The 12,125-nt window shown below is 41.0% G+C and overlaps 1 protein-coding gene and 1 long non-coding RNA gene across 2 annotated transcripts; both read right to left on the bottom strand.

Annotated features, from left to right (window-relative positions):
• Window positions 1-515: 515 nt before the first annotated feature.
• On the bottom strand, window positions 516-2,836 carry LOC109888688 (uncharacterized). Its single transcript, XM_020479856.2, has 4 exons — window positions 2,464-2,836; window positions 2,205-2,298; window positions 1,798-1,885; window positions 516-1,534 (listed from the first exon to the last, which is right to left on the bottom strand). The coding sequence occupies exons 1-4, from the start codon at window positions 2,513-2,515 to the stop codon at window positions 602-604; spliced, it is 1,167 nt and encodes a 388-aa protein (XP_020335445.1). The 5' UTR covers window positions 2,516-2,836; the 3' UTR covers window positions 516-601.
• A 3,617-nt stretch (window positions 2,837-6,453) lies between these two features.
• On the bottom strand, window positions 6,454-8,914 carry LOC116373992 (uncharacterized). The gene is made up of 2 exons (XR_004209717.1): window positions 8,802-8,914; window positions 6,454-8,167 (listed from the first exon to the last, which is right to left on the bottom strand). It is a non-coding gene; the product is annotated as an uncharacterized LOC116373992 (long non-coding RNA).
• Window positions 8,915-12,125: the final 3,211 nt, after the last annotated feature.

The following is a 12,125-nucleotide window of genomic DNA, read 5'->3' on the forward strand; positions in this document are numbered from 1 at the left end:
TGGTTTGGGATGTATTGGACCACAGAGTGAAGGAAAAGCAGCCAGCAAGTGTGCAGCATATGTGGGAACTCCTTCAAGACTATTGGAAAAGCATTCCAGGTGAAGCTGGTTGAGAGAATGCCAAGAGTGTGCAAAGCTGTCATCAAGGCAAAGGGTAACTACTTTGAAGAATCAAAAATATATTTGGATTTGTTTAGCACTTATTTGGTTACTACATGATTCCATGTGTTATGTCAGTGTTGATGTCTTCACTATATTCTACAATGTATAAAATAAAAAATTAAGAAAAACCCTTGAATGAGTAGGTGTGTCCAAACTTGACTGATATTTATACATACACATTGCAAGCAAAAAAAATGAAATGATCGCAACAAACATTGTAGCAGCTTCTCTTTCAGGGTGCAACCTCACACAAACGCACTCAATGATCATTACAGCCAGCACCAATTGAATGACTTTGCACTCCCTGTGTGTGCGGGTTTAACTAAAATTATCACAAAATGATAGGGGAATGGTGACATAGAAACCTGTTTATGACTTGTGCGCACTCTCACCTGCAGTACATCCTTCACCTTTTCAACCTTTACTTATTGTTCATCTTTCACAGCTTATCAACAAGTCTCTCAAATATGGAAAGCAGTTTCTCTCTTTTTTCTATAGTGGATGAGTCCAGTTCCACATCAGTGGAGCCGTTGTTCCTGGAAACCTTGCTTTTCATTAGGGCTTCCTTTTCTTTCTGCAGCTCTGCCCTCTCTCTCTCGATTGACGCCCTATCCCTGTCCAGTATGGCTCGCTCCCGTTCCATTGCTGCTCGCTCCCTGTCCATCGCTGCTCTGTCCTTGTCTAGTGAAGCTCTGCCTCGCTCAACAGCCACCCGCTCTCTGCTCACCACATCCCTCTCTCTGTCCAGTATCAACCTCTCCCTGTCAAAGTCTGCCTGCTCCCTCTCTAACACTTCTCGCTCCTTCTCCAAATCTGCTATCTGCCTCTCTAGTTCAGCAGTCTCCCTCTCAATGTTCCTGCCAGGGTTTCTCACCAACATGGCTCTTCCGTCTTCAGCTATGGTCTCCACATCCTCAGCCATGGTCCTCCCATACCCACCCACTGGCATCTTGTCAGGCGCGGCCCTCTCATTCTGAGCTGCACCCCTGCCCTCCTCTCGCAGGGCCCTCTCGCACTCCACCGCTGCCCTCCGGATCTCCTCTGTAGCTGCGTCTGTGTATGCCACCTGTCCATCTGCTACCGTGCTCGCAGCACCAACACTATCCCCCAGCTGTGCCTTGGCCCAGAACTCAAAAATGTTTGTTCCCTCACCTCCCTCCGGCCTCATACATAGTCTCTTGTTGGCTATGGGAGAGGTAGTGGGAGAGGACGCAAATGAAACGTCCCCAACTTCCCCAAAATCAAACAGTGAAGGGTTTAGGATACGGGCAGACCCAGCTAGGCGGCCCTCGATGGCATCGTCCATGAGGTGAAACCAACGCCAGGACATTGGATTGACTTTCTCCATGCCAAGAGGAGGGTACTTAAAATCCTACACAGAAAAAGGGACAAGGGGTACAATCAGATTAAAGCTCTATATTGGTCTTGGGTTTGCTGGAGTTTGTTCCAGGCAGGCCTTATGACACACTTGATTCAACACATCATTGAGCCCTTGATTAGTTGAACCAGGTTAGTACTTAACTGGAACAAAAGCCTGGAATCTGTGTTTAAGAGACTGAATTCAAACAAAAGAGAATACATGTTGCACTAGGACCAAGGCTGTTGCCTGCTCTCACATGGATTCATAATCATTACCTTATATTTCTTTTTAAGGTTTTCCCACTTCTTTTTCAATTGCCCGGTTGTAAGCTTCCCTTCGAGACCCAACTCTACTAACATTGCTCTGCGGAATCAAAGTGAGACAAGTCAGATACTACAGATAGGGTTTCATCTTCATAACCAGCTCTTAATACAATGACCTTCGAGGAGGGCTTTTTCAAATAACATTGTTAGTAAAAGCACATCAGTGAGTCAGTGAACCAACATTGATGAATCAATTAAATGAATCAAATGTTTTCCTTAGACATCAATTACAGTCAACAAATGGCATGTGACAGTTCATTTTGAGGTACAGATAAAAGCCAAAACAAACTGTGCTGGGGATATCAAACCAACAAACAGAACATTCACTAGTAGTGCATCATTGTATCACTCTCACTCACCTCCAGGCAGGCATGGCAGAGTTTCTCTTCCCAGTGAAGATGGCGTCATTCGTTGCACGCAATTTTATTAATCTGGATATGTCATTTTCCGACACTTATTGGGAAAAAATACAACAGTGTTAATCCGTCAGCACAAGCATAACTTTGACAGACCCCAACTCAGCGACGTCGCAAAATAACATGGTTAACATTATGGCATTAACAATATTAACATTGTATTTGAAAACGACATTCAATTTTAACAATAGCAAACACTTACTTTTATAGTTATATTCTGCACCAAAAGGTCTTTTATCCATCGCATCCATCATGAACAAATACAAGGGTACTAAATTGAAGGGTACTCGAAACAAAGCCCGTATCTTGTAGTGCACTAGCTAGCAAGAGCAAATATGGCGGCGTCCCTCGATCCCTCGTCCTCCTTCGTGAAGAGCCCTATTTATATAATCCACATTTAAATGAAACAATATACGGCGTTTCTTACTATGAATGATTTACTGGTTTGTGATTACAGACCGATGTGTAATCAAATAAAAAGTCTGGATAAATTCGACTCAGAAACTAGCCTATTTGATAAGTGTGGAGGAAGGTTTTTCACAACGTTAGTAGAGAAGAAGGCTGCGTCGAGAAATAGACAAATTCAATTGGTTGTGCGCGATACTTCCTTTTAGCATGCTCAGTAGTATACGTCCCAAAGGGTAGGCCACTAAAAACAATAAGGCCACAAACAATTACTAAACCTACAGTACCACACAATCTTTGGTAATGCCATTCAACATATTCTATTGCCAACTACCCTGAACTGTCATTTTACAATTAAAGTGTGAACCCCCACAGAAAAAAGTTAAATCCCCCAATTGTGGCCTATGAACAACCCAATAATAAACATTTTGTATTTTACATTATATAATGCACACTGTAAAGTAAGCAATGTGCAATAAAAGTACAAAATTCAGAGTTAGATTTATTCTATATCAAACAGAGCGTTCCAGTGTCTGATTGAGGATACACTGGCTGAACGCTTTGGAGATAAATGTGTGAATGTATTAAGTCAGTAAACTGTTTGCTTACTGCTTTAGATTCCAAGTATTATCTCTCATTCTCACTTAAACAAGAAGTCGACCTATGGTCTTCACCAAAGACAGTAAAACTGTAAGTGGCCTGGCTTACAGGATTGGAGCAATCTCCTGTTTCTGAAGCATGTGGCAGAAACAGGACATTTTGTAGTGTTATGTATATTATATTATATGTATTATGTATTTTATTTGTTGTTTTGTTTCCTGTTTGGACACCAGGAAGAGTAGCCGCTGCCAGGAGATCCTAACAATTTTTTTTTGTTCAAATCAAATTACAAACATACTCAGTTTGCTATAGAATACTACAGTACATACTATAGAATGATGTAGTATACTGTAGAATACTATACTACACACTGGAGTATCCCTTGATCATTTAGCAGACTACGCACTGTAGTATCCCTTGTGTAGTACGTACTATATAATGTTGTAGCATAGTAGAATACTATACTGAACAAAAATATAAACGCAACATGCAACAATTTCCTTGATTTTACTGAGTTACAGTTTATATGAGGAAATCAGTCAGTTGAAATAAATAAATTAGGCCCTAATCTATGGATTTCAAGAGTGGGAATAGAGATATGTATCGTTGGTGACAGATACCTTTAAAAAAAAAATGGGCCTCACGATGGGCCTCAGGATCTTGTCACAGTTTTTTTGTGCATTCAAATTGCCATCGATAAAATGTAATTGTGTTCTTTGTCCGTAGCTTATGCCTGCCCATACCATAACCCCACCGCCACCATGGGGCACTCTGTTCACAACATTGACATCAGCAAACCGCTCGCCCACACAACGCCATACACGTGGTCTGCGGTTGTGAGGCCGTTTGGACGTACTACCAAATACTCTAAAACAATGTTGGAGGCGCTTATGGTAGAGAAATTAACATTTCATTTTCTGGCAACAGCTCTGGTGGACATTAATTAATGCAGTTAGCATGCCAATTGCATGCTCCCTCAAAACTTGAGACATCTGTGGCATTGTGTTGTGTGACAAAACTGCACATATTAGAGTGGCCTTTTACGGTCCCCAGCACAATGTGCGCCTGTGTAATGATCATGCTGTTTAATCAGATTCTTGATATACCTGTCAGGTAGATGAATTATTTTGGCAAAGGAGAAATGCTCATCAACATGGATGGAAACAAATTTGTGCACAAAATAAGCTTTTTGTGCAGATGTAACATTTCTGGGATCTTTTATTTCAGCTCATGAAACATGGGATTAACACTTTACATGTTGTGTTTATATTTTTGTTCAGTGTATAATAAAACTACTGTTATCCACAAAAAAACACCAGTAAATAGTACAGTAATGTCTGCAAAAACACGCTTTTTTAACTATAGTAAATGGACCCCTATTGTTCTCAGGCCACCTCTGCAAGTTATCACACTAAGGCAGGGGTAGACAACCCTGTTTCTGGCGTGCCACATGTACTGAAGGATTTTTGTTCCAACTAGGTATCACACGTGACCAACTGAGCAAATTGATCTGTTTAGTGATTTCCCGAAATTCAAACACCTGGTCTTCCAGGTCGGTTAAATCAGAAACATGAAGTGCCTGCGGCACTCCAGGACGAGGGATGCCTACCCCTGCACAGGTATCTGCAAAAATGACCAAATATATTGATCTTTATGGTATTTTGAAATTGTATCAAAATAATACTTGTATATTCGCATGTATTTAATTAAATACATGTATTTTGTATTTTAAAATACAAATATATCTGCAACTAGCTGGCCCGATCAGCAACAATATTCACAGTAACGGTTACATAAAAGTTTTACTTGCTAGGACTGTGATGTGTTGTTGTTTATCTACCTTAATTCACTGACTAAGTCATTCTGGATAAGGAAGTATGCTAACTGCAACAAACACTCTAACTAGATAGTTTTCTCTCAATCTCTTCATTCCGACTCAATCACAGATACTCATACTGACAGTTGTGGCTGCTTTGCGTGATGTATTATTGTCTCTACCTTTTGCCCATTGTGCTGTTGTCTGTGCCCCATAATGTTTGTACCCTGTTTTGTGCTGCTACCATGTTGTGCTGCTACCATGTTGTGCTGCTACCATGTTGTGCTGCTGCCATGCTGTGTTGTCATGTGTTGCTGCCATGCTATGTTGTTGACTTCGGCCTCTATTTATGTAGTGTTGTCTCTCTTGTCGTGGTGTGTGTTTTGTCCTATTTTTTTATTTAATTTATTTAAATTTTTAATCCCAGCCCCCGACCCCACAGGAGGCCTTTTGCCTTTTGGTAGGCCGTCATTGTAAATAAGAATTTGTTCTTAACTGACTTGCCTAGTTAAATAAAGGTTAAATAAATATGTAAAATAAATAAACGACCAAAATGTAAATGTATAATAACATACCAAAATGAATTGCAAAGCATACTGGGTATTAGTATTGGCCTTATTTCGGGGTGGAGCTCATTAGAATAATACTCAGCATGCTTTGCAATTGTTTATTTTGACATATTTAGTTCATTTAGCAGACACTCTTATCACACCATAGGGTCATCAGACTTCTGATAACAATGCAGGGTGAAAGGGGGCAACAAAATTGTGAACCGTTCCATTTTTTTTATAGAAAAGTAGTTTGTATTTTGAAAATACTAATTATAGCTTTCAAAAGTATCTTGTTACAAAATACATTGGACTGTAGTTCAGTTCAGTGTAATACAAATTACTCAGAAGTAATTTAAATACATATTTCAAATACATGTAACAAAAATGACGAGGCCGTCTGCACACTTTTAAGGTCATTACTACTAAATAGTGTCTGTTCCAGGTGTGCAGGAGTCAAAAGAAGAATACCGGAAGAGATTTTGACAGTGTAGAGACCCGCAAACTGTAATTTAAAAATAAAAAGGAATAAATCCAAAATGGAGGCTTGAAGGCAAAATAAAAATGTTTATTAAAACATCATGGTGCATGCCCCCAAAAAATCATAGTGCAAGAAAATGCATAAATGAAAGGTGAAAACAAAAGTTTCAGCCGTAGGCCATTATCAGTGTAAACGTAAGGATAATTGCGTGTCACATGATCAAGCAAGGAAACACATTATACTATGAATCACACTAGTAGAATAGAATGCATGATCTAGATTATATACAAATACATACAAAAGCGGACAGAGAAATATCCTCAATTACTGCGTTAACATGTACCATGTGAAAATTTCCTCAGAATAAATAACACAGGGTGGTAAGAGTAGGGAGTTAGAGATACCACTAGATGGAGGTAGCAAACACCAATAAGAGGCAATATACCACTTAGAGAAAACACTTTAATAACAATTCTTCACTCAAGCCTGATGGGTGGAGAGTTTGTAAATAGAATGCAGGTGCATGTTCTGTCTGGAGAAGACTGAGTTCCAGATTACCACCCCTACGTGAACGTTTTATCTGCTGTATAGCGCAGGACACGGAGATGAGACCGGTCTTTGAGAAATTACGTTCAATAGGGGATTTAGGGTAATTTCTCTTTACAGCACTCTTGTGTTCTATAATACGTGTTATCTGTCTACTAGTTTTGCCCACGTATTGCATGGACAGGAGATAAGGTATATGACGCTAGAAGAGCTGCATGCGAGGAGCTGTTTGGTAGTGTATTGTTTGCCATTGGCAGAGCTGCTGAACGCACTCATTTCACCTGAGACCGAAACGTTTGTGTTGCGTTTTCACCTTTCATTTATGCACTATGATTTTATTGGGCACCATGATGTTATCATAAACATCTTAATTTTGCATTCAAGCCTCAGTTTTGGACAGTGTGTGCAGGTCTCCATCTATTTCAAATACTGGCCATCTCTGCCCCTACAGTAAGGTGTGACCCATTTTAGTGAACGTTGGTTTGATCTGATTGGATATTTTGTTTGGTTTTTGGTCTATGGTTGGTCAAATCTGGTTTGAAAAAGTATATGTTGGTATAAAAGAACGACAGATTTAATGTTCAACCCTCTTCTTACTCCCTGTCCATGGAGACAGGTTGTTTAACACACTACATAGAATATTGAGCCTGATTATGGGTCAGGGTTCTCTGTCTTCATGCCAATACATTGAAAATATACATGTCAATACATTGAAAATATACATGTCAAACATTACCATCTAAACACAACAATCCAAAGGACTGCTGATACTGAACTAAACAAAGGTCAAGTAACAAAGAGTGAACAGAGTAAAACTAACTATTTACACATACCAGTACACAATGTATGACACTTCTAGTTCTTGAAAGTAACAGTATTGAAGGGAGGGCACTTTGCTAAGGGAGAGGGGTCCCAATGTTCCAAAGAAAGGTCAAGAGTTGGAGCAGGACTAAACTGGAGATAATTAGCTAGTCTGAAGGGATCATTTTGAGCAAGGCAAGGCACAGAATCACTAGTCCTGATCACATAATGAGTAGTTATTTGGAATGCAAAGTGACTTGTAGAATAGTTATTCTGAGCAGATCAACCGCAATGCAGTCGATCTCAAACACACCCAGACAGTACATGGAACCTGACAGGAAGAACTCCTCCAAATATAGCATTCATGTTTTTACTCTTTACTCCTAAAGGCACTCCTCTTGCCTTAGCCATTCTGGGGCATCAGCATGAAGGGGAAGACTGTGCAGTCATAGAAAGAGTGAAACTCCTCCTGATCCTCTTCATCTGGGTGGGAGTCAACCGACTCAACCCTATCATCAGTACTGTCAGAGACCTAGGAATCCTGCAGTACCTGACACAGCATCAGTTGGCAAAAAAATTCTCACATACAGAGATTTATTCCATGATGCGAGTCATCCAAGTCTCATTCTGTTGTATTTGCAGCATCCTGTAGAACCCGGTGAGATTCTCTCCCCGCATTATCGTCATCACCGTCTTGTTGCAAGACAAGCTGTTGTACGCAAAAAAGAAGACACAGCAAAGGTTAGACAGGATCAGTGAGCAGAAGCAATAAAATGTAGAAGAGGGAGTTCTGATTAAGCTGAACCGCAGTGCACTGGGTTATGGCCCGTGATGTGAATGGGCAAAAGCGATGAGGGAGGAGCTCCCTTCTCAAATCAAACAGTAATAAGCACTATTCGGTTATATTGTCAACAAGGCAGCATGATATGACATTGAGAAACAGACCAACTTTTTTCCATAAAATATACATTAAATTGTACAAAACAATAGCAAGACTTTAGTAATATTGAGTGGCACCCCCGTTTGCCTTGAGTCTTAATTTGTCGGGGCGTGGACTCCACAAGGCGTCGAAAGCGTTCATGTTGACTCCAATGCTTCTCACAGTTGTGTCAAGCTGGCTGGATGTCCTTTGGTTGGTGGACCATTCTTGATACACAAGCATTGCAGTTCTTGACACAAACCGGTTCACCTGACACTTACTACCGACATCAGACAGACTTGAGAAGGTCATGTTACTGTATGCTATTTGTTTGTGCCCAGATTGAAGGTTTGTCTATTTGAGTGTCAGGCTTTTACATTTTGTTTTTAACAGAGCTGTATTTACCTCGTTCAAAGGCACTTACATTTTTTGTCTTACCCATTCACCCTCAGAATAGCACACAATCCATGTCTTAATTTTCTCAAGGCATAAAAATCCTTTAATTTGTCTCCTCCCGTTCATCTAAACTGATTGAAGTTGATTTAACAAGTGACATCAATAAGGGATTATTGCTTTCACCTGGTCAGTCTATGTGATGAAAACTGCAGGTGTTGCTAATGTTTTTTACACTCAGTGTTTGTTCGAGGTTTCAAACTAGTTTTCATTGGGGAGGCAGATAAAGCATTTATATCAAAAGCAATCACTTTTGCATGTGAAAACATAGAATCCCACTCATTACTCCACGTTCTTAATTTACGTTACTTTTGTTTTGCGACGACCTCGCCGTCGGCTCATGACCAGGAGGCAGCCCGGTCCCAAAAAGAATGCAATCAACACTAACCCGGTTCACTCGGGGAGCGCCAAGGGCATTCATGGAATCCCCTCATTAGTTTATCAGGTGTGCAGAGAGATGAGCTGTTGCAGGCCCTGCCCCCACCCGTGTCCTTTCAAATCAAATGTTGTCACTTGCTTCAGAAATAACAGGTGTAGATTATCATTTAAATGCTTACTTATGGGTCCTTTTCCAACAATGCAGAGTTTTATATATATACATATATATATATATAGTGACATGATAGAAAAAATACACAGTCAATAACGAATAACTATAAAGAGTAAAAATAACATGGCTATATACAGGGAGTACCAGTAGGGGTATGAGATCATTTAAGTGGCTATGTACATATAGTAGGGGTAAAGTGATTAGGCAACAGGATAGATAAGACGGTAGCGTATGTGGTGAGTATGTATGTGTGCACGTGTTGTGTGTGTGGGGGCATATGTAGTGTGTGTGTATGTGTGTGTTGGGGTTTCAGTGTAAGAGTGGGTAGAGTCCAGTGTATGCATTGTGTCAGTGCAGGGGAGTTGGTGAAAAAAAGTGTATGGTGGGGTGTATGTGTGTGTTGGGGTGTCGGTGTCAGTGTAAGTATGTGTGTGTTGGGGTGTCAGTGTAAGTATGTGTGTGTTGGGGTGTCGGTGTCCGTGTAAGTATGTGTGTGTTGGGGGCATATGTAGTGTGTGTGTATGTGTGTGTTGGGGTTTCAGTGTAAGAGTGGGTAGAGTCCAGTGTATGCATTGTGTCAGTGCAGGGAAGTTGGTGAAAAAAAGTGTATGGTGGGGTGTATGTGTGTGTTGGGGTGTCGGTGTCCGTGTAAGTATGTGTGTGTTGGGGTGTCGGTGTCTGTGTGTTGGGGTGTCAGTGTCAGTATGTGTGTGTTGGGGTGTCGGTGTCAGTGTAAGTATGTGTATGTTGGGGTGTCAGTGTCAGTATGTGTGAGTTTGTGGGCAGTATGTGTGCATAGAGTCCGTGCAAAAAAGGATCAATGCAGAAGCTGTTCAGGGTCCTCTGTTGGTTCCAGACTTGGTGCACTGGTACTGCTGTCGAACGGTAGAGTGGAGTGGATAACTTCCTCAGAGAGAACAGCCTATGGCTTGGGTGGCTGGAGTCTTTGACAATTTTTGTGCCTTCCTCTGACACCGCCTGGTATACTGCCATACTGCCCTAACAAGCAAAAAGGCAGTAACTGCTAGTAGCGTAGAACTGCTTTTATTTACCTTGGTTTTGTCAGTAACCTTATGCAGTTACTGCTAACATGACCCCCATTTTCTCCAAAACACAATAGAGGCAGGATACTTGTCCACATGATTAAGCATGTATTTAATGTAGCAAAAATGACAACACATGTTTGACCAAATTAGTAGTTACTGCCTTTTTGCTTGGTAGGGTAGTATAGAGGTTTGACTACTGAAATGTTTGGTACTGGTCTGAACCTTGTGCTCTGAGGCAAACTTTGATGTAATTTATTTGGATGTTTTATATTTCTCTGTAGTAATTTGTATTGTACTCACGCTACCCCTGCAGGTTATCACACTAAGGTGTGACCCCTCTTTGGTTGGTTTTATCTGATTGAATATACTGTATGGTTGGTTTCAGTCTGTGGTTGGTCAACTCTGGTTTGAAAATGCCACACCTTCGGATGGGTAAAGATGCAGTGAAAGTCTTTATCTTCTTGTTTTCCTGTCCTGAGGTAGTAATGCTACGAGGCACGGACCACTTTAGATACTTAGTTGAGCCCCATCTGGACCAGAGAAAGAAAAACTTACCAGAGGTAAGGATTGATGGAAATGACAACCTGGAGGCAGTTGATCTACCACAGGGGTCTCCAAACCTCTTCCTGGAGAGCTACCGTCCTGTAGGTTTTCGCTCCAACCCCAGTTGTTACTAACCTGGTTCAGCTTATCAACCAGCTATTTATTAAAATCAGGTGTGATAGATTAAGGTTGGAGTGAACGGTACCTCTCCAGGAACAGGGTTGGAGAGCACTAATCTAGCATCTCCAGAGACCACTCTGCCACTTTCCTCTGACACTGACGGCATTCAATGCATTCTGTGGCCATGTAATACGACTCATCAATGTTCAGTGTCCAGAATCCAGCCCAGTTTGAGAGCAGCTGGCCTTGGCACTAGGACTGAGTGCATGTCAGATTCAATTGCCACATTCGTCGGGGCATTCACAAGAAAAACTGTTGCCAAGAAGGGGGCAGGTGAGGTCGGTTCCTTGTTCCTTGTCAATCATTGGCTTATTGGTGAAATCAGCAATCAGACAATATCTTCTTTAAATAAATAAATCAAACCTTTTATTAATGCAATTGCAGACAGAAGTTGACAACGGAAACATAGCACACATGTTTCAGAATAAGTTCTGCAAAATAAAAAAGATCAAAGTTGCTTTAATATGCTTGCAGTCAACCCCTAGTGATGTAACTGCCTACGTCAACACCTTCTACCAATGAGACCAAGCCCATGCATATACAGTTATACAAACTTGCAGGAGAAAACAATAGCCCAGTGTTTTCTAAGGGCTCAGCAGTAATTTTCCATTCCCTTATGGTTTACAATGGTGTGTCTGACTATGTATCTCTTTTAGCCTTGAGGCGCTTTCTCACAGACACCCTGTTTTGACTGCAATAGCTCACACATCTCTCAGACCGTTTCTTATAAGAGTCAGAGACTAGAAAAGAACTGTGGAACAGTATTAAATCTTATAATGAATATGTTGCTAATCTGTGGTCCAGGACCCTATAAATGTAGTGGGGGAGGGTCTTATTGCCCTTCCCCTTCTATTAATACAACAAGCATAATCAATTATTATAATACATCAATCATTTGGTGCAGCCCCTATCATGACCCCCATCACAGGTCATGGTTGGCGTACAAAAGAAGAACATACGCACATCCCCTCTCCTC

This window comes from Oncorhynchus kisutch, linkage group LG4 (genome assembly GCF_002021735.2).
Source record: "Oncorhynchus kisutch isolate 150728-3 linkage group LG4, Okis_V2, whole genome shotgun sequence".
Lineage (NCBI taxonomy): Eukaryota > Metazoa > Chordata > Actinopteri > Salmoniformes > Salmonidae > Oncorhynchus > Oncorhynchus kisutch.

What these genes read in the sequence shown, in the direction of transcription:
- LOC109888688 (XM_020479856.2), bottom strand. Translation starts at nt 2,515, where the DNA reads ATGATGGATGCGATGGATAAAAGACCTTTTGGTGCAGAATATAACTAT. An exon ending in TCTGCCATGCCTGCCTGGAG is followed by an intron (nt 1,886 to 2,204) that starts GTGAGTGAGAGT and finishes TTGATTCCGCAG; the next exon opens with AGCAATGTTAGTAGAGTTGG. An exon ending in ACCTTAAAAAGAAATATAAG is followed by an intron (nt 1,535 to 1,797) that starts GTAATGATTATG and finishes TTTTCTGTGTAG; the next exon opens with GATTTTAAGTACCCTCCTCT.